The 22,472-nt window shown below is 41.4% G+C and overlaps 1 protein-coding gene across 1 annotated transcript in view; it reads right to left on the bottom strand.

The window, feature by feature from the left end:
* LOC107110229 (cohesin subunit SA-2-like) overlaps nucleotides 1-22,472 on the bottom strand; it is a 79,250-nt gene that overhangs the window by 30,494 nt on the left and 26,284 nt on the right. Inside the window, exons 14-15 of the mRNA XM_015410979.1 lie at nucleotides 5,728-5,835; nucleotides 1,021-1,129 (exon numbers count right to left, since the gene is read on the bottom strand). Of these exons, the coding sequence (XP_015266465.1) occupies nucleotides 1,021-1,129; nucleotides 5,728-5,835 (217 nt within the window). The remainder of the gene's footprint in view (nucleotides 1-1,020; nucleotides 1,130-5,727; nucleotides 5,836-22,472) is intronic.

Raw genomic sequence — 22,472 nt, 5'->3', positions numbered from 1 at the left:
TATTGTATTAACAAATCCTTTTAAAATATTATCATGGTTACCCCCCCCCCCCCCCATTCTCAAAGTTTTTCCTTTACAGTGCAATCCTATACTTCAGCCACACCAGCTATAGAATTACATGTGCAATCCTAACCAGAGTTACATTCTTCTAAACTCACTATGTTGAGTGGATTTACAAGGACATAACTATACTTAGGACTGCACTGTATTTTACCCCATGTACTGAACTACAGCTAATCTAAAATTTAAAAAGTGCAAGAGCCAGGGACTCTGCGCCAACATAAATGGGCAGCCAGGACAGTGGGACTATAGCATTCTCTGCCCTTTCATGACTTGGTCCTCAAAGTGATATATACCATAGACTTTAAAAAAAAAACACCGCTGCTTCATTCATCTATTCATCTATCATACTTTGTATTTTCTTTACCTCACTCTCCAAGAAGAAAATTATTAGTGTTTTCAGCTGGCTAGCAATGGTTTCCAGTTTTCCATTTCTTTTTGAGAATGCTTCCATATCAATTTCCTGGACAATCAGTCTGTCAACAAAAAACACATTCAGTCAAATTCCGGTCCCAAAGTTCCAACTTGCAGCAAGCACAGTGCCTTGTCAGGTTATTATAGATTCTGAAGTGTTTACTGTGAGATCACTATTAATACTTTCAGCTGTTAGAAGCACATGATTTTAACAGCAAGCAAAAATCCAGAGTCCTTGTTTAAATGGAACTAAAGTGATTCAATATAATGGGTAAATAATTGATGGGTGAGTATAATTTGATTACCAGTTTGAAAGATACCTATTCTAAACAAAGACTGAAAAGTATAAACATATATAAAAATAATTTAAATTATGCCAGTGACTCTGCACCAACATGAATGGGCAACCAGGGCAGTGGGGCTATAGCATCCTCTGCCCTTTCATGAGTTGGTCCTCAAAGTAATATATACCATAGACTTTAAAAAACACACAACAACCGCTGCTTCATTCATCTGTTCATCTGTCATACTTTGTATTTTCTTTACCTCACTCTCCAAGAAGAAAATTATTAGTGTTTTCAGCTGGCTAGCAATGGTTTCCAGTTTTCCATTTCTTTTTGAGAATGCTTCCATATCAATTTCCTGGACAATCAGTCTGTCAACAAAAAACACATTCAGTCAAATTCCGGTCCCAAAGTTCCAACTTGCAGCAAGCACAGTGCCTTGTCAGGTTATTATAGATTCTGAAGTGTTTACTGTGAGATCACTATTAATACTTTCAGCTGTTAGAAGCACATGATTTTAACAGCAAGCAAAAATCCAGAGTCCTTGTTTAAATGGAACTAAAGTGATTCAATATAATGGGTAAATAATTGATGGGTGAGTATAATTTGATTACCAGTTTGAAAGATACCTATTCTAAACAAAGACTGAAAAGTATAAACATATATAAAAATAATTTAAATTATTATTCATTAACTTTTTATTGATATATTTATGGTCCACCATTCCTTGGACAACCTGAACCCAATAGTCATTCAGATTAGAATCCCATGCCTGCAAATCCCAACACAGACTTAAGTGTCATTCTTCTGAGGTTGTTCAGTGTTAGGTTAAGGGCTCATAATCATTGCTTGGCATTTCCTCAGTGGGTGTTAATTGTCAGAAGATGATCCCCAGATGGTTCTGTCAAAGTATCCATGACAGTTTGGAGAAGGTGGCTTCTCCCCACTGAAGGGAAGGAGCAGGTATATATTTATGTGTGAAGAAACAGCAGGTTTTGAGTTTCTAAGAGAGGCAGATTGAAGCTGTTACAAGTTGGCTAGAACACTTTGGGCATAGATGCATTTTGTCTCTCTCTGGAGATCTGTTTCCCTATGAGTGCCTCCTTGTCTCCAGCCACACTTGTATATAGTAAACAAAGCAAATATTACAAAAAGCAACATAAGATTTCAGTGCTTTCTCTTCCAAAGGGAGCCAACCCAACCGTTTTATATTTCATATAATTTCAGCCTCCCATCAGAATAGTGTGGGTTGGGAGTCAAGAGCCCTCTCCTCCCCCTCACTACTGCCATAAACAAATTGGGCCCATCTGTGGTTTTTACACACAAATTGGCACAGAGACTTGGAACCACAGTATGGCTACAAGCCCCTGTGACAAACTCATGAAAAAAGTAATATCTAGTTTAGATCTGAAATATGTACTGTATCACTGTATAGATACGAATAGCGTTATTCAGCTGATTGATTTTTGACAGGATTATTAATCAGGAAAGAACTGGGCAGTGAAGCAGTTAGGAGGGAATGCAGACAATACTTCATTCAAGAAATAGCAAAAGATATACAGGGAAGAACCCCATAATAGATGGAAATCTATCTGTATTTGCTGAAAGAAGTCTAAAGGGAAGTAACAAAATGTGTGAAAGACTGTACAGATATCTGGAGAAACAGAAAGAACTGAGGGGGGGGGGGAAATCCTGCAAACCACAGTGACCAAAGCTCAGGTGCAGAGTCTATAGTGGGAAGTACATGCCCTTGGGCACACTCACACTACTAGTACTTATACCTGAGGAGAAATGACCTTGATGCAGCCAGCAAAAGGATGGGACCAAGTTAATAAAGAGGTGTCACCCAATTGTTGTTCTTTTTCCTATATGGAAACTATTGGTTGTACATTTAACTACGGAATCTGATATCTTGAGCAGGAGCAAGTTTTCTAAGAACCACTTCTTAAAATCTTCTTTTTATTTGGTTACAGATAACCAAATACAAAGCATATGTGCAGCCCGACAGAAGGAGAGTGCAGAAAAGTATCAGTTCCAGATGGGTAGCTGTTTTCGTCTTTTGGTTGCCACAAAAAGGGGTCTTAAAGACTGATATATTCAGTCCTATCATGAGCTTTTGTAAATAGAAGCCAGCTTAATCAGATGCATGGAGTGGATCCTAGGTAGGCACCTACACACACAAACACACATGCTTATAAAAACAAAAGTTGTCAACAGCAGGTAAAAAGATGATGGAAAGAAAGAACTACAGGGTGTAATGATAAAAAATGCAAATATACTCAAGAAAAAGAAAGAGACCATTCACATAGATCATGCCCTGAAACAAGCCCATATGCCAGCTCTGTCTCCGTATCTATTTAGGCAACACTATTAGAGGATCTAAAAACATCAGCCAGACCATCTAAGGCTCATCTAAGGCCACCCTGAGCCCTTTGAGGGGTGGGATATAAGTATGGGGTGGGATATAAGTCTATAAGTAAATAAATAAAATTCACTTGCTTTTCCCCCCATATGATACATGCCACCATGCGTCAACAATGCCCTTTTGGTCATTACAGGGATGAACAGATCAGTAACTAAGCAAAAAAGAAATGAGAACCAGGTGTGTGCATTCAGATACACATGGGCTGAAAATATACCCCCAAAATACCTTATTAATATTTTTCAGGTATATTCAGCATCCCAAATATATCCGGGATTTTTAAAGAAAACCAAAAAATAGTCATCGTCGTTCCCTCCCCCCCAAAATCACAGAAACATTCAGGAATCACAGGGCAGATAAGGAGCCATCATTTGCAAGCTTCCGGGGAATGTTTTTGCTTTCCTTTTCTTCCCCCCCTGCTTTTTCCTGTGTGTCAGGGGTTTGTATGGGTTTCCCAGATGCTTTTGTCAATTTCTTTTCTTTGCCAGCATTCCTTTGTGTTCCCTTCCCATTTTCTTGCACACAGCTTGCAAAATCCTGCCCCTCTTGCTAAGATTTGTTCTGCCTCCATGCTTTGAGGCTTTGCATTAGTCCTGTTACACTTGAACTGCCACAGTGGCTCTGGGTTCTGCTGGGCATTCTGTACACATCAGTTGGTTGTGCTGGGCTTACAAAAATACCCCTCCTTCAATTTGTACTAGAGATTCTTTGGTTTGACATTAGTCCTCTTTTGCTTGCACTGCCACAGAGGCACTGGTTCTGCTGGGCATTCTGTACAGTGCATATCTGGTTGTACTAGGCTTCCAAAAATCCTCCCCCCCCCACATACACACACCTTCAGTTTGTACTGAAGAAATTTTCTGGTTCTGCTGGGCATTCTGTACATTGCAATTTGTTATGCTGGACTTGCAAAATCCCCGCCACCAATTGCTTGGATTTGTTGTGATTCTGTGCTTTGACATCAGTCCTGTTAAGCTTACATTGCCACAGTGGCACTGGGTTCTGCTGGTCATTCTGTACATTGCAACTGGTTGATCTTGGCTTTAAAAAATGCCCCCCCTTCAGTGCAGAGATTCTCTGGGTTTTGGTTCTGTTTGGCTTGGCACATTGGCTTGTGGTTCTGCTGGGATTACTGAGCTCTGCAATGGTTCTGCTAGACTTACTGTTTGTTCTCAGTGATTACTACTTGCAGGCATAGCCATTTGCCCTGGAATCAGCTTGCTGTAAATAATGGAGAACAACTGGAGAAACCCTGTTCAGGGCCCATAAAATTGGACCCCTTGACCCAATCAACTTGAAACTTGGAGGTTATTTAAAGGACAGGAACCAGCAGCTAAGAACAACTCCCCCAGCCACCTGGAAACCTTTAAAACAACCATTCCCCATAGAACCATTCCCCGGGCATTCCCCATAAAAAATAATGGACCTCAAAAATTCAGAATTTTTTTTAAAAAACCTCAAATCCAAATACCATACCAGTATTTGGAACTCAGGAATATTGGGAATACCAATTTTTTCAGGTCCAATATACCCAAACCTGGAAAAAAACTATTTTTTTGCACACCCTAATGAGAACACAGAAAGGGACTCTAGTACACAGAAACCTTTGCTAGAATAAAAATGTAAGGATACAGACTGATATGGAGAACACATGCAAGTATCGATGCCAGAGAGGTTGGGGTAATTTAAACCTTGAGTGCTGCAAGGCTCCTGCTTATTTTACATACATGTAGAATCACTGTGTTTCTCTTTAAAATTCACAGTAGTAGCATGCAAGAAAAGAAGAGCTCCTGTTTGCATGTACTTTAATAGCAAAGGGAGTAATTTGTTCCCAAGTTCACAGTCCCTCTCTGAATGTGCATATATTTGCATTATACTGAACTATAAAGCACTTTTTACAAAGTAGCCACGTGACTCCAACTTGTACTTTAAAAAACACACACATGTAGGTAATTTCAGTCGAGCAGCTAGATTCAAGTCCAGTAGCACCTCAGGGAACAGCAAGATTTTGGGGGTAGAAGCTTCATCAGGGAGCTTTGACTCTCGAAAGCTTGTTGGAAAGGTAAAGGGTTTTTTATAACTACAGAGATTACAGTGAAAACATCGAGGCTAGGCAAGATTTCCAGTGGATCTGGGATGAAGCTTCAGGGCACAACATGGTTTTATCTTTAACTTATTTTTTTTTAATTCCAGACAAAGCAGAATTCCATTGATGCAGATGTTGGGTCTTAGCACAGACAATACTGGCCCTATAGTGCTCACGTAACAAAAAAGGACATACAAAATAAACTAAGATTGATACTGGAAGTGTATATTCTGTTTCATCACATACCAAGGGACAATAACATGGCATCTTCAGTATCCCTATGCTACTCCATACACACTTGCGCATAGCTAAATGTGAATCTCTCTGTATGGAAAAGCAGCAAACGTCAGCCTAGAGTACTGAATGGGGAACACCATGTATTACGTTGCTATAGGATGCAAGACCAAATCTGAAGTTGAGAAGCTAACAAAGCAATACATAAAAATAGCCAAATTGAGTACCTTTTGTAAAGTAGCTCCCCAGCTGCTACAGCCAGTGGTCGGTGGGTGGTGTAAACAAACTGGTATAAGGTTTCACAGTCTTCAGATGACAATGAATCTTCACAGTTCCTGTACAAAGACATAGTGTTAACTGTATTTTGCTGAAGAGGCTATTGTTACATACGCTAAGCCGATAATGCCTTGGTTGGGACTTAATTTGTCACTACCTTGCACTCCCTGTTTGATACGTTTTCCAAATGAACACAACAATCCCATACAATTTAAATGGAAGCATTTTGATGGCACCAGCATTCAGGCCAACGTAAAATGAAAGGCAGTGTAGGAGTGATCCTCTGGGCATCCAGAAACAATCTCTTAAGGCTATGTAGGCCATAGTCAGACTTGACTACAAATCTTTATCTGGGCATCCAGAAACAATCTCTTAAGGCCATTGTCAGACTCGACAACAAATCTTTTGACTCAGTGACAGGCATGGAGACAGCTTGTTCCTGTGCTTGTGCACTCGCTCCCACCTTCCCTCACACACACAGCACAACTGAAGGGTTCTGAGCAATGTTCCCTCTAAGATGAGTTAGTGTGAACTAGCTCACAGTTTTTTAGCTTCTGGCTCACACATTTTTTTCTTAGCTCAGGAAGGATGGCTCCAGAGCAAATTGATTTATGCAGTAGCCAAATCCCTTGTTCAGAACTTTAATTCCAGTAACTCGCAAAGTAGAATTTTTCCTCACAAGACTCCACAGCTTAGAGGGAGCATTGGTCTCTGAGTATGGGAAGCTCTCGGTCAAACGTTAATTTGCAATGATGTCCAAATGCAGGCAAACTTCACAAACTGGAATTTGTTTCCTCCCAGGTTGTAGGGAAGGTACAAACAACTGTTGGCCCAAGTGCTCCATGCAGAAGAGAAGAAGGCCAAAGGGAGTGCATGAGCAGGGAGGCAAACAGAGGCACACCATGACATTTGCATGGGGCCATATTCAGAACTTTAGGCAAGTATTAAATAAATATATAACCTACAGACATGCCAAGAAACTGAAATATCTTTTTCCCCATTGTTTATTTATAGTTTTTAACAATAAATACATCTTATCTTCGTTTTACATTTGATATTTGTGCGAGTCATTTTTATGTTACATTTGAATCCGGAAATTGTCCATGCATCAGAAGATGGAAGGATACTAGCAATAATGATTACAAGACAACAGAAGAAATCTTTGATAATAAATATCTACGCACCAATTCAAAACCAGGAACAATTTTTCAAAAGTTTAAGAAATCTGCTAAGAACATATAATACAATAGAAACATGTATAATTGGAGATTTTAATGCAGTAGTTGATGGGAGAAAGGATAGAAAAACTCAAGCTTCACGTAAAAGATCAGGAAATAAGCTACCAAAAGAATTCTTAGAATTGAGAGAAGAACACAGTTTGGTGGACACTTGGAGAGTGAGAAATATTAATAAGAGTGACTATACATTTTATTTGGTGAGACATAACTCTTAGTCTCGAATAGATATGGTCTGGATTTCTACCACATTAGTCCCAGAAATAATAGATACGGAAATACTACCCAATACATTTGCAGACCATAGTCCATTAATGTTAACATTAAGAGATAAACAGCGGCAGACAAGATGGAGGATGAATAAAAATTTAACAAAAGACAAGGAATTTGATTAAAAATTGAAAGAAGAAATCACAGATTTTTTTAAACGTAATATACAACCTGAAACTCCAATAGTCTGGCATGCCTTCAAAGCTTATTTAAGAGGCTGGTTTATTAATCAAGAAGCATGGGAAAAGAAACAAAGGAGGAAATAATATGAAAAACTCACAAACCAAATACAGAAGGAGGAGGATAAGCTTAAAAACACACTTATGAGAATAGAAAAAATAAAAGCAAATCTTAGAATCTTACATCATCAAATGAATCTCACTTTAACTCAAGAAATAGCTAAAAATATAGAATTTGCCAAACAATACTACTTTGAAAATGCCAATAAACCAACAAGATGGCTAGCTTATAAACTGAAAAAACAAGAAGAAAAAAAGATAATAAAATCTCTTAAAAACGAACAGGGTGATGAGAAATATAAAATATCAGACTTGAAAAATATAATTGAAGAATTCTATAGGAAGTTATACCAACAAAATGAACAAGATACAGAACTGATAACAAATTATATCAATAACAGAAATACAAAGAAGTTTAATGAAGAACAAATAAAAATACTAAATGAACATATTACAATATGTGAAATTACCAAAGCAATAGAAAAACAGAAGAAAAACAAGTCTCCAGGACCCGATGGGATACCAATAGAAATATACCAAAGATATGAAGATCAGATTATATTTACTAAAAAAATTATTCCAAAATATAGCCAGAACTGAAAAAAATCCAGACTCATGGAACCAAGCTATAATAACATTAATCCAAAAGCCTAACACTGATGACAGGGAAATTAAAAACTACAGACCAATATCGTTATTAAACACGGATTATAAGATCTTTGCATCGATGCTAGCTACAAGATTGAGGAAATTTTTAACACAGGTAATACATCCGGATCAGGCTGGATTTCGCCCACGACGGCAAATTAAGAATAACATCAGAACGATAATAAACATTCTAGAATATTATGAAGTCCTTTTCTTATAATTCTAAATTCTCAGAACATCTGTCCTCATCAGCTAACCTGGCAGAGAGAAGTGCAAATGCCATTCTTAGATTATTTAGAAGGAAAGGTGCAGGGTTTCTCCCCACGGCCTTAAAAACCTTCCAGGCAACATCATTGGCTCAACTCCTGTATGGCTCACAAATCGGACTTTCTGCCAATCTAAAGACCCTTGAAAAGGTTCAATCCAAATTTCTTAGATCTCTATTTGGCGTTCCTAGAAGTACCTCTAATGCAACACTTAGGCAAGAGGCTGGGCTACTCAGAGTTGAAACAAAGGTCTGGGAGCAGGCTATAATGCTCTGGCTAAAAATTCATTACAACCCAAAGGGTTTAATACCTTACTTTTTAGCCTCGGATCCTTACCCTGCCTGGTCCACACAAATTCTTAATAAATTAAATCAGATTGGCCTATTCCCAGAAGATCTCTTCTATGGAAGCCTATACAAAGCAAGAAGAGCTGTCGTGCAGAGGCTTCATGATATTGAATCACAAAATGAAGAAGCTTTGCTACCTGAGAACTACAGAAACATAAAATCTTGGCCAAATTTTACTGTTACCCCTTATTTAGATAACATTACCTATGAACCCTATAGATGGGCCTTTTCCAGAGCCCGTTTTAAGGCACTCCCTTCTGCTGTACTGCAAGGTAAATTCACTCGAGTCCCAATGCATGAACGTATATGCCCATGCATGGCTAATATGGTGGAATCAATTACTCATGTCCTCCTGTTCTGCAGATTCTATCAGGAGGAACATCTTATACTACCCCTTCTATCTAGATTTAGCCCTTTGCAGTCTTATCTTGACTTTAGGCCAGAAGTCCTTCATAAATTACTCTTAGAAGACGTTCAGAGCTCAGTGACTTACACTGTGGCAAAACTTTGTTGCTTAGCTATTAGGAAACGTAAACTTATTTTAGCTGAAAAAATTGTATGATTCTCTTATTAACACTATTTTACTTTACTAATTTTAATAACTCTCTCCTGTTAATGTTTTTTATATTATTCCCATGTTATTACTGTTTTAATCCCTTTTATATCAGAATTGTACTGTTTTACTGGCTCCTGCCGCAATAAATTAGATTGATTGATTGAATATTATGAAGTTCATTCAGATAAAATAATGGCACTAATATTTTTGGATGCTGAAAAAGCATAAATTGGAAATTTATGCTGAAAAAGCTTGAAATATGGAATTGTGGTTTAAACTTCCTAACCATGATTAAAGCCATCTATAAAAGACAAGTTGTGAAAATACAAATAAATGGTGACATAACACAGGATATTGAAATTCAAAAGGGAACCTGACAAGGATGTCCTTTATCACCTTTGCTATTTATTTTTACGCTAGAGACATTAACTGATCAAATAAGAGAAAATGACTCAATCAAGGGCCTTAAGATAAAGGGAGAAGAATTCAAAGTCCAAGCCTTTGCAGATGATCTGGTATTTATATTAGAAAATCCAATAACATCAATAACAAACCTTGTAAAGATAATATAAGATTATGGACAAGTAGCTGGTTTAAAAATTAACTTCAGGAAAACAAACATTTTAACAAAAAATTGTACAAAACAACAAATAGATAAAATTCAAGTTCTATCTAAGATGGAAATAGTAAACAAGGTCAAATACTTAGGAATAACAATATCAAATTGAAATATCACTTTGATAGAAGATAATTACAATACACTACTTACGGAAATTAAAAAAGATCTACAAAGATAGAAAGACCTGAAAATTTCATTTATGGGGAAAATAGCAGCTATTAAAATGAACATTCTACCCAGATTTCTATTCTTGGCACAAAACATACCAATTTTAAGAAAAACAAATTATGTTCAAGACTTGGAAAAAATTTGTAGCAAATTTATATGAAATAATAAAAAACCAAGGATTAATCGTAAAAATATGCAAGATAGAAAAGAAACAGGCGATTTTGGGACGCCAAATTGGAATCTGTACTATAAAGCAGCAGCATTACCCTGGATAAAAAGTGGATAACAATAGGGAACACTAGGCTGCTAAATCTCGAAGGCCATAATTTATCAATGGGATGGCATAAGTATGTGTGGTATGAAGAAGATAAATCCCCTAAGAGCTTTACACAACATACGATAAGAGGAGCTCTAATGAAAATCTGGAAATAAAAAAGTGTTATTACTTAAAAATTCCTAAATGGGTAGCACCAATAGAAGAAACTGAAATATCAGTAGGGAGCAACATAAGTAGGAGTGTTCATGCAGCACACCTGCTTTGCATGCAGAAGGTCCCGAGTTCAGTCCCAGATATTTGCAGCTAAATGATCTCAGATAGGAGGGTTGGGAAAGACAGCAGCGACTACTCCAAGACTCTGGAGAAGCACTGCTAGTCAAAATTAGCAATAATGGATAGGTGGACCAACTGTCCAACTCAATATATGGTAAGCTCACATATTTAAAAACTGAGTTGCTAGCTCATTATCCAAGAATTAAGCGAAGTTTGGACACACACAATATTTTTTAAATTCCCCTATTCACTTAATTCACACCATGGGTCAAATTTGCCTTGAAAACAAAGCCAGACCCTTCTGTATTTCTGGAAGTATGGGAACACTAAAAGATCAATAACGAGCTTCAAGTCAGAGAAGTCACTGCACAATTTTCTAGTTTATGTAAACTTTCCACATTTACGAATTGACATAAATGCTAAAACCTTGCGAATGATGGCTCTGCTATCCTACTGAGTGACGCTGGGCCCCTTGCAAGGGGCGGCGGCTCCTTCGCCATAAACACTGCCTTAATCCTTTGCAAATGACCATCTACAAAGCCCAAACTTGGCACCCTCAAATCCTGTCCCCTGGCAGCTAATTAACTTACAGAATAAGCATCTCACTAAGAACTATTTGAATTGATATCATGTTTGTGTCGGTGGGGAGAGCTGCAGAAAAGGGTTCTTGAAAACCACTCTCCGTAAAAGACCAGCTATCTGCTGTCATTGTAAACAATGGGAGAATAGGGGGTTGGAAGCACAAAGGGATCTGATAGGAACACACATTGCTGGCTAGTCAACTTTGAGACACAAGGCAGCCACAGGGAGGGGGGGGAGTACAAGCTGATCATTATCACTGTCCATCATTTGCAGAAAGCAGCCTTTTTCACTTAAAATGCTCACCGCTTGTTAAATTGCTCTTGGTGAAACTTTCTACACAAATTATTCTGAATGCAGCAGATGCCTTTGGACAAGAAAAATATTTAAATATATTTAAAGTGTCTTTTGGAAGAAGTTTTGTATGTAAATACTGCACACAAAACTAGCCAAAATACTTTTTTTAAAACAAAAAGACGGACTTATAGAAACAGAAATGTGACGATTTATAATGGCTGCAATCCTAAACATACTTACAAGGAAATTCTAATCCCAATTAACAGGCTTTGGCTTGGGGGTCTCACACGGAAAACCAGGCTCAGGGTGGTATGCAACAAGATAACAAACACAACACCATTAAATATGAGATGCCTGATGCGAGTCAGGTTGGGAAGAACTCTCGCCCAACTCGCATCAGATGCATGACCAAAGACTTTCCTTTAGAAGTCGTTTCTGTTCTGTCCCCATTCTGCTCTGCAGCCCAGTGGGATGAGAGGCTTCCACCTTCTCTCCCTTCTATTCCACGCTCTTTCAGCCACTAAAACAAAGGCGCCAGGGCGGCACCTGAGTACCCTGCTGGCAGGAACCACAGCCTCTGGTCAATCGTTTTTTCCCCAGCTTCAACAGCTGACTGGCAGCACATCCGCCCTTTTAAATTTGAGAGGACCATTATTTCCTATGGAGTAGACCTGCCCCTCTACACTTTGGAGCTCAGGTCTACCCCATAGGAAACAACGGCCTTTTAAAATTTAAAGGAATGGTGCACCACTGATCAGCTAGGGCCCTTCGTTTCTCTCCCTACCTCCTGCATATTAATTCTGCATGGGAGAGTCAGGAAGGAAGGGATTAAGTCTGATAAAACATTGGGAGTGTTGTTCTGATATTTCCAAAACAACTTGATGGAATGATAACAATACCCCCAATATTTTATTAAAAAGATACTCGTGTCATTACTGATTTTTCAGTATGGAATCAAACCAGTATCGTTTTCAAGTGCACAGCTTTAATGCTTACATTCAGCCACAGTGAGTAAACAGGTCCTATTTCTATCAAGCTGTTACCTCAACTAAAAGGTATGAATGCACACCATCATTTTATAGCTCGTGAATAAACTGCCACAAGGGGAAAGGCAAGAATTATCATCTCTTTGGATTCTGAAGAACCAGGGGTCATTTCCTGCGGGAGCGCACAGGAGCGGAGCTCCGGCAGTAAGAAGCCCAGGGGGCAGGCACATTCAACAAGCCCCACCCTCTGCTCCCAGCAGTCCTCAGTCGGGCCACGAGGAGCAAGAAGCAGCCAGGTAAGTTGCAGAGCCCCCCCACCTGGCCCGCATTCAGGTACAAGCTCTCCCTCCTCTATGAGGGCAGATCTGCGCATTCCCCTCCCCCCCATAGCTAGCAATCCAAAACAGTCCAAGGCAGCTTTAAGACCAAGTTTTATTCAGGAACAAGCTCTTCCTCCTCTGTGAGGACAGATCTGCACGTCCCCCATCCCCCCCAATGGCTAGCAATCCAAAACAGTCCAGTGGAGCCTGAGTGGTGGGTGTTGCCTTCTGACACGCTTCCGGTGATATATGTGTCATATGCATATGCAATGTGGCATATGCAAATAAGTTATGCTAATAAGTTATGCTAATGAGCTCCTGCACCTCTTTTTCTACAAAATGACCCCTGTAGAAGAACAATAAAGCTATTTGTATCAGTCATTCTGTTATTTCATCTAAAGGTATGATTGAGAAAGAGGTAAGAATCCTGACATAAAAATACTCTCTGGCTGTGAGAGTAGACACAACAAAGCCAGAAGTCACCTTTATCATATACAACCTGCCAGTGGGCCTGACTTTCCTAATTGCTTCATTTTTGAAGCACAGACCGAATGCATGTTAGGTATCTTTGTTCTCCCTCTCTTTCCACACGCAGTTTTACAGTTCTTTACTGGAGATGCTAGTATAATATAATGTAAATGCTTGTGAATGGAGTTTGCTTGATCCTTGATAGAAATTAATACCTACTGTGTGACTATATTTCTAGAATGGTATCTTATTCTATCGCAGAAATACTTGTTTTCTTTTGTACGCTGAGGGCCAGTAATTATGCATTCAAGGAATACTTTATGGAGAGCAGTGCTTCAGCTGCAAATATACAGAATGCCAAGTGCCAGATAAAGGTTAAGCCAGAAGTGCCTGCCAGTATTTAGCCCTCTAAATATAGGCCTGACTTTCGCATACCAATTCCATGTTATATCATTTTTCTTCACATTTCAACGTGACTGAGCGTGACTAGAGCATGTAGCATAGAAAGGAAGAGGGAAACCCTCCAGAGAGGCAATGAGTAGATATACTCATTGTTCATTGCTTTTTAAAATAGATTCTCATTTGTTCTGTGAGATGACCTTGATGAGATGATGAAAGGAATTCCAAGATCGTAGAATGTTCACTTGCATGTCTGGAGTGGGGGGGGGGGGTGAGGTGTTTTTTAAGAATTAAGGGCATGTCTATAGTGTTATACCCATGATGACAATTTTGAAGTATCTCCCCCTGAGAGATATGCAACCAAGGTTTAATCCAAAAGAACAAAGTAAGTTGATGAGAGATGAGGACAACAGGTTTAGGAGATAAGAGAAGGGTGAAAAAGACATGTCTTGGAAGAAAAACGAGAACTAAATGGCAGAACAGGAATGCAGTTTTGGAAGTGGCAGAAGATTGGAGCAGCATTTATCAACTGAAGGGTATAGTTACATTTTCCTTTCAGATCTGAGAGAGACAAAATGTGGACACTGGTGTACTTTCTCCCATTCCATCTACGAACATTCAATCAGACTGTGATTATTCAAGATGGCTTAACTCTCTGAAAGTCGTTCTGCTCTGGATCTGCCTGAGGTTAGATGTTAGGTTCGAAGATGTTAAGGACCAAGAGCCAGGGCTCTATAATAGTGGTGGCTCCCTAACTAAAAGCCTGGCAGAAGAGCTCCGTCTTGCAGGCCCTGCGGAACTGCAAAAGGTCCCGCAGGGCCCTGATCTCCTCTGGGAGCTCGTTCTACCAGGATGGGGCCGCCACTGAGAAAGCCCTGGCCCTGGTAATAGCAGTCTCCTTAGGGACTCCTTAGGGACAGGGAGGGTCAATCGATTTTGAGACCCCGATTGAAGTGCTCTCTGGGGTATATATGGGGAAAGGCGGTCCCACAGGTACGCCGGCCCCTGGCCATATAGGGCTTTAAAGGTAAGAACCAGCACCTTGAAGCGGATTTGGTATGTTATTGGCAGCCAGTGCAGTTGCCACAACACAGGCTGGATGTGCTCCCACCTGGGGAGACCCATCAAAAGCCTGGCTGCAGCATTCTGCACTAGCTGCAGCCTCCAAATCTGTGACATGGGTAGCCCCATGTAGAGAGTGTTACAGTAGTCTAGTCTGTGAAGCAAAGGGACTCATCCCATCACACAACAAGGGGGAAACTATGTCAAGTTCTGGCTAGTCCTGAATATACACAAAGCTGTGTGTCACACAAACACAGAATCTAGCCTCTGGTGCAGCAATTGCAAACTTTAGCACTATGCTCTCATCAAACAAAGACATTTCTGATGCTCAAGTTGTGGACTTTGCTATTTGCAAAACAGTGTGGACCTCGCCACACCTATGAGTCCTTTTTTCCATTACCCCAAATCTCACAATCAGAAAAAGAACACAAGAATTGCCCAACAGGATCAATCAATGTATAGTGGCTGTGTGTTTAATGGAGAATTTCTTCCTATCGGGAGGAGGGACCACTCTTTCTCTTCCTGCCTAGAGCTCCCAAGGGGACATTCAGGAGGACTGACCCTTGCCCATTCTGGAGGGGAAACAGTAACCAATCCTGAGTAATTGGACGGGAATTTTGAGCCCTCCTTCCTAAAACCTCAGCGTGCATTTCCTGGAGGTGGTTAGCAAGAATATAATCCTTCAATACATCTTTTTTTAATAGAACAAAATTTACATCTCAAGATCCACTGCATGCCTAGGCAGTACACCCTATGTTAAGGGAGGTGAATTAGAGAGGAAATCGGGATGACCTAGGCCCTCTGTAAGGTAGGAAAATCCCCCCAAATCAGGTTGGTAGCAGCAGGCATCTGTCCTGCTCCAAAGGGGTAGAAGAGAGGGGTGAACAAAGGGGCGGAGGGTGCAGATTTGCCTGCTGCCTGGAAAAGGTCACCTCAGCTGATGTCCCCTCCCCACCCTGCTTTCATGACAATATATATGAACGAACACTACACATAAAACAAACAGTGGGCCATTCTTGGAAATCTGGGAAGCATCTTCTGGAGCTGGTTGACCTGCACTGAAGAGGAGAGTTACAAGTTTCGCTGACGTTCAGCTCTAGTAGCCAGCAACTGTCCCATCAGTCAAGATTTGTCTAATCCTTTTAAAAGCCATCCATTCAAATGACCTTAACATCTCATGGCATTTCATTGCGTAAGTTAATTACTTGTTGCCTGAAGTAGTAGTTCCAGCAAAACAAATTAAGAACTATGTTTCAACTTTTATGTATTGTTCTAGCTAAAACTGGAGGGGAGGGGGGAGGTGGCGCTGTGCATCACACATAAAGCCCCAGTGACATGAGCAACACCAAAACATATGCTTTGATTTGATCTGAGCATCTGCTTAGGTGTGTGGGCTTTAGACAATACACCGAAGAACTGGATCCTCTGGATTAGAATGTTATTTTGCTAAAACTTCCAAACAAGAAGATCCAACTTATAATTTCAGAAGAAGAAATGCAGGCTCAATACCTGGAGATCAGGCAATCTTCACATCTTGATGCAAGAAGGGTTTGGGTCAATCGCAGCTTGGGATGGGCCCAACACATGAAAAAAGGACATACACTGGACCTTCTTTTCTGCACAGAGTAGCCTGCCAGTGATCTGATTAAGGGGCTGGAAGTTCAGTCCTTGTTGTGGTCATATTACTATATTCTGAAGGCAAGACTGAACTTGCTAACCCCTCTCTACAAGGACAATGGACCAGTTCAGACTGTTCGCCCTTGGAGATTAATGGTGTGTTAGTATCCAGGCAGCTCTGGGGGATTCTGAGAAGCTCTCTGGTGACTCTGTGGTTGCCCTTGTAGCTGGATGGAATGATGGGTTGGACCATAAATATTTTATTTTCTTTATTGTAGCCATGTGCCAATTTTATATAAGCCACTCTGAGCCAGCTTCGGCTGGGAGGGCGGGGTAGAAATGTGAAGAATAACTAAATAAATGAAATAAATTATAACATTTCTATATTGCCTTCACATCCAGTACAGGTTTCCGAGGGTGGCAAAAATCAGAACATTAAAAACAGGTCAGAGAGTAAAAACAATGTTTAAAATGCAAATACATATAGACTATTCAAAACAAATAAAACGTATAAACACATAAGCACACAAGCAGGGAGGAAGGCTCGTACGAGTTAGTGAAGGAATGCCAAATGGGGGGAGGGGGCGTCTTGACCTGCTGGCAGAAGAGAATGATACTGGGAGACAGATGACTCTTCCCCAGGGGAGAGAGTCCCAAAGTTTCAGCACCACAACTAAGAAGGCCCTTTCTCAGGTTGCCACCTGTCCAATCCTCAAATGGCAGGGGCACCTGAAGCAGGACCTCCACAGATGACCAAAGTGATCAAACAGGCTCTTAGGGGAGTTGGTGGTCCTTAATGTATGCTGGCCCCAAGCCATACAGGACTTTAAAAGCTGATACCTTGAATTGGGCCCAGAAGCAAACAGGGAGCCAGTATAAGTGAAGCAAGACTGGAGTGATCTGGTCCCCATGACCACACCCTAGTCAAAATTCTGGTTGCAGGATTCTGTACCAACTGTAGCTTCCGAACAGGCTTCAAGGACAGCCCTATGTACAGCACAGTGCAGTAGTCTAATCTGGATGTTACCAAGGCATGCACCACAGTGGCAAGATCTTTCCCACCCTGGAAGGGCCACAGCTAGTTCACCAGCCAAAGCTCATTAAAGGCACCCCTGGCCACCACTGCCACCTGTTTATCCAACAGGAGGCCTGTGTCCAGCAGCAGGCCCAGGCTATGAACCTGTTCCTTTAGGAGAAGTGCAACCCCATCCAGAACGGGAGACATTCCAATTCGTGGATCAAACCCCCATCAGCAGCATCTCTGCTCTGTCAGTAATATGTTTCCGCTTGCTAGCCTCCCTCCATCCCAAAACCGCCTCCAGGCACCTGGTCACAGTTTCCACAGCCTCCCTGAGATCTACTGGAAGTACAAGATAGAGCTGTTATCCACATATTGGTAGCAGCTCAGCAAATCTCTGCAAAAGTATCTCCCAGTGGCTTCATGTAGATGTTAAAAAGTATGGGGGCAAGACAGAACTTTGTTCAACCCCATAGGCCAGAAGCCAAGTCCCCCCAGCACTACATTCTGAAACCTACTCTCAAGGTAGGACAGAAGCCACTGCAAAATGGTGCCTCCCAGTCACAACCTTAAAGGCAGTCCAGAAAGATTCTATGATGGATGGTATCAAATGCCACCAGGAGGTCCAGGAGAACTAACAGGGTTGCATTCCCCCAGGGCTTTTTTTTTCTTTCTTTTTTTTGGAAAAAGAGGTGCCGGAACTCTCACAAAGGAAATGAAGTTTTCAACTGAAAACTCATGAACTTTAAAACATTTTTAAAAGAATTCTGTCGAAGAAGTTCTGGAACTCTGTTCTGGTGGATTCCCCCAAAGAAAAAGCCCTGCATTCCCCCATCCAGCACCCGGTGCAGGTCACACACCAAAGCAACCAAGGACATTTCAGTCCCATAACCAGGCCTGAAACCAGATGGAATGGATCCAAACAATCCACTTCATTCAGGAATTCCTGAAGTTAGCCAGCCACCATTCATTCAATTGCCTTGCTGAAGAATGGTACATCTGAGAGTGGATGGTAGCTATTCAACAGGGCTGCTCCTTGGAACCCTTTTCCATGGTCTGATAGGTCTCTATCCGCATGACTTACGAGGGTGCCTGGGGTATATTAAGCAGGTTAGAAGATAACTAGAGCAACACTGGCAAAAGACTTGGGATGATCCAGGCAGAGCAAGCCACAGAGCCCATTTGCAGGTCTTTGCGGTGGTAGTGATGGCAGCAAAGAAGGCATTCTTCTTTGCCACCATTGCATAAACAGAATCTCACCCACCTCAACTGTTTAAAATGGTTCATGACTTGATAACACCCAAGTCCAACCCTGTCAGTGACCTTAATTTGGCCCCTAGCTGTGATGTTTTTGTAAGGTTCTTTGTTGACAAAATCTCTGTCACCTGTTTCAACAGAGGCAAAGTTGGGGACACATTCAGTACCTGATCTGTCAGAGGCACCTGTCTGTCTCACTGCTACAGACAGATTCAGATAGATCTCATCTTGCCTAGGTATGCAGAAAGGCTTGTTGGGAGCGAGAGCCAGCACTAGTGCTCTTGATCCATGCACATCTTGGTTTCTAAAATCTTGCCAGGTTGGAGCCACTGGTGACAATCATTAACACCTCATTGACTGTGAAGGCTCTCCCTAGTCCTTTGAAGAAGGCGGTTATTATGGATCTGGTACGGCTTCAGATGGCTCTACAGGATCCGATGCCCCCTGGCGGCTCATTAGATGAGCTTCTGGAGGACTGGCACAACCGACTCTCCACAGCCATCGATGAGATCGCTCCCTGGCGCCCTCTGCACCATTTCTAGGTTTGCCCCCTGGTATACCCAGGGACTACGGCTTATAAAGCAAGAGCTGAGATGGCTAGAGAGACGGTGGCAGCGTGCCCGCGATGAAGCATCAAGAACATCTTATAGGATGTTTATGAGATCCTATGAGATGGCAGTCAAAGCTGCTAAGAGAGAATTCTGTGCAGCCACAATTGTGTCTGCAAGCTCACGCCCAGCCCAATTGTTTAGAATGATTCGGTCCTTGATAGTTCTGCCACAGGGTAGACATTGGCTAGGGATGAGTTGGCCAGTTATAGGCCAGGCTCCAATTCACCTTTTCTGGGGATTCTGAGCATGTGGTAGCAGAGCAGCTATAGGAGTTCCTGGATGACACATCTGCCCTTGCCAGTTTCAATCCAGTTTCAGGCCTTGGTTTGAAAGTGAAACAGCTTTAGTTATACTGCTGGATGATCTTTGTTTAAAACTGTACAGGGGACAGTAGTCCCTATTGATACTGTTAGATCTTTCAGCAGCTTTTGATACATTTCACCACTCCATTGTTATCCACTGACTGGAATACAGAGTGGGTGCTAAAGGAACTGCCCTTCAGTGGTTTCCATTTTTTTCTGACTGGAACCATATCGTTTTCACTGGAGGTGCAGAATCAGCAGGGTGGGATTTGTCCTGCGGAATGCCACAGGGTTCTGCCACACTCTTTAATATGAGGCCACTGAATGATATCATTCAGAACTTTGGGGCTAGGAGCCATTAAAATGCAAGCGATGCCCAACTCTTCGCTTCATTATCCAAAGCCTTAATGTGCATCTGCCTCAGTCCGAAACTGGTGCTTTGAGGATGTGGCCAGGTGGCCGAGGCAGAACAAGCTGAAACTGAATCCAGACAAGACAGAGGTAATGCTGGTGAGTAAGGCTCATGCTCTAGAGGGACTGGATCCAAGTGTCCTGGTTGGCACAGAGTTGGCTTTTATAGAACAGCTTAAGAGCTTGGGGGTGCTCATGGACTCAGCCTTGCTGTCTGAAAAGCAGGTTGGCACACTGGCCAAGAATACCACCTATCAGCTGCATCTGGTTCTCCAACTCTCTCCTTTCATAGACTCAACCAGTCTGGGTATGCTGATCTATGCTTTCATAACCTCAAAGTTAGATTACTGCAATATGCTGTACATTGGCTTGCCTTTGAAGATAATCCAGAAATTTAAGGTGGTCCAGAAATGCGGCAGCTTGATTATTGTCAGGGGCTACCCAATGGGAACATGTTACCCATTTTGGAACAGCTACATTAGCTGCCAGTTTGCTTCCCAGTTTATGACCTTTAAAGCCCTTCTCAGCCTGGGACTGTCTGAAGGACTGTCACTTCCTACATGTTTCTATTCACCTAATGGCTGTTCCCCCGCTTGGGGACTGGAGGGGGACTGCCTGGCAAAGAAGGAGGAGGAGGAGGTTGGATTTATACCCCACCCTTCACTACCCAAAGGTGTCTCAGAGCGGCTTACAAACTCCTTTTCCCTTCCCCTCCCCACAACAGACACCCTGTGAGGTAGGTGGGGCTGAGAGAACTCTTGACAGAAACTGCTCTTTTTTCAAGAACAGCTCTTATCAGAGCTACAGCTTGCCCAAGGTCACCCAGCCAGGTGCAAGTGGAGGAGTGGGGCATCAAACCCGGTTCTCCCAGATTAGAGTCCGCGCACTTAACCACTACACCAAACTGGCAAACAACCAGAACCCAAAACTTTTCCATTGTGGCTAATACTCTATAGAATGGGCTCCCTAAAGAGGTGACGGCGGGGATCACTGGAGATGTTCAGGAGGTGCTGCAAGCCTTGCTTGTTTGCCAGGGCTTTTGATAGGGTATGAACAGCATGTATCTTTGTGGGGGAGCAAGGCATTCATGAGTCTTAATTCGTAATGTTTTGCAAGCCACCTTGAGCCAAGAGGAAAGGCAGGATAAAAATGTTCTAACAAATATATAAATAAAACCATTTCAGTGAGCTCAACCCTACATGATTTTTTCTGCTCCACAGGTCTGTGATAGAATCACAGAGCTACCATGATAGAATACTTTCAAATAACCTTCTATAAAAGGGTAGCATGTTTCTGGACAATACTCACAAGTCAAAAATCTCAGTTTTACCAGCCAAAATTCCTTCCTCCTTTGGTGTTTAATCCTTCTGCTATTTGTAGAACTATGCCCACACTGATATTGCCTTCTAGTGTTTTCTCTTCAGTCAACTCTTACAATCAGCCGGTCATTAAGGAGGGTTTCTTTAATGTGTGGAACTTGCTGAACTTTAGTATGATCCTTCCAGCATTCAGAAGTTTACACATTATTCTAAGAGTATGCTAATTAACATGAGGATATTTTCAAAAGACAGAATGAGCATTACATCCCTGCTTTGTGCCAGCAGTTCCAATACAGAAAACTTGAGCTAAAATAAGTCAAATTAAATTAAATTAAATTAAATAATGCAAAGATGTATCATTACTCTCATCCACAAACAAATTAGTTTGCAATGATGTAAAATAACAAAAAACAGTGTTATAAAACCTTTTGGGGGGGAATTTTTTACTTTATTTTGGATTTTTTCCCCATGGACCAACACCATGGCTACTTACTATCTTTACCTAGATGTAAACTGGGAAATAACTTGCTGTGCATTGACACTGGTGAAGACTACTTTTCATAAAGCACAATCCTAAAACAGTGTACTCAGAAGTAAGTCCCATTTTATTCAATGGTGATTACTCACCTTACTCAAGACATCAGCCTTGCAGTGAGAAGCTAAAAAGTTACAGCCTTCACTGACTTCACAAGATCAAGGATTTAGTAGGGTGTAACTTCATTTAGGATTACACTGTTACTGGATAACAATCTGGCTATAGTTGTCAGACCTACTGCAAAGATAATCAAGGGGACAAATGTACAGCAAAGTAAAATAAAAAACTTAGCAAGCAAAAGTATTCTAGAGCTTTCACATGACAAACAAAAATCCTGGGTCTAACTCACTGGTTCCCAAAGTGGGCAATACCGCCCCCTGGGGGGCACTGGAATGATCCAGGTAGGCAGTAGGAGCCTTGGGTGCAACTGGGGGGGGGGTGTTGAACAAAAATAAGGGGGCAGTGGAAGCATAAAGAAAGAAGAGTCCAGAACCTATCTAAAGCAGCCTTTTCCTGCCTTCTACTGGTCTTCCCTGGGATCAGGAAGGGAAGGTGGAGGTGGAGAGGGACCCCACAGCCAATCACAGCCAGGTATTTGCAAATTGCAAATGCAGGTG

Source organism: Gekko japonicus, unplaced genomic scaffold, assembly GCF_001447785.1.
Source record: "Gekko japonicus isolate JY-2015 unplaced genomic scaffold, Gekko_japonicus_V1.1 scaffold244, whole genome shotgun sequence".
Taxonomy (NCBI): domain Eukaryota; kingdom Metazoa; phylum Chordata; class Lepidosauria; order Squamata; family Gekkonidae; genus Gekko; species Gekko japonicus.
This window is presented reverse-complemented; position numbering and strand designations above follow the sequence as displayed.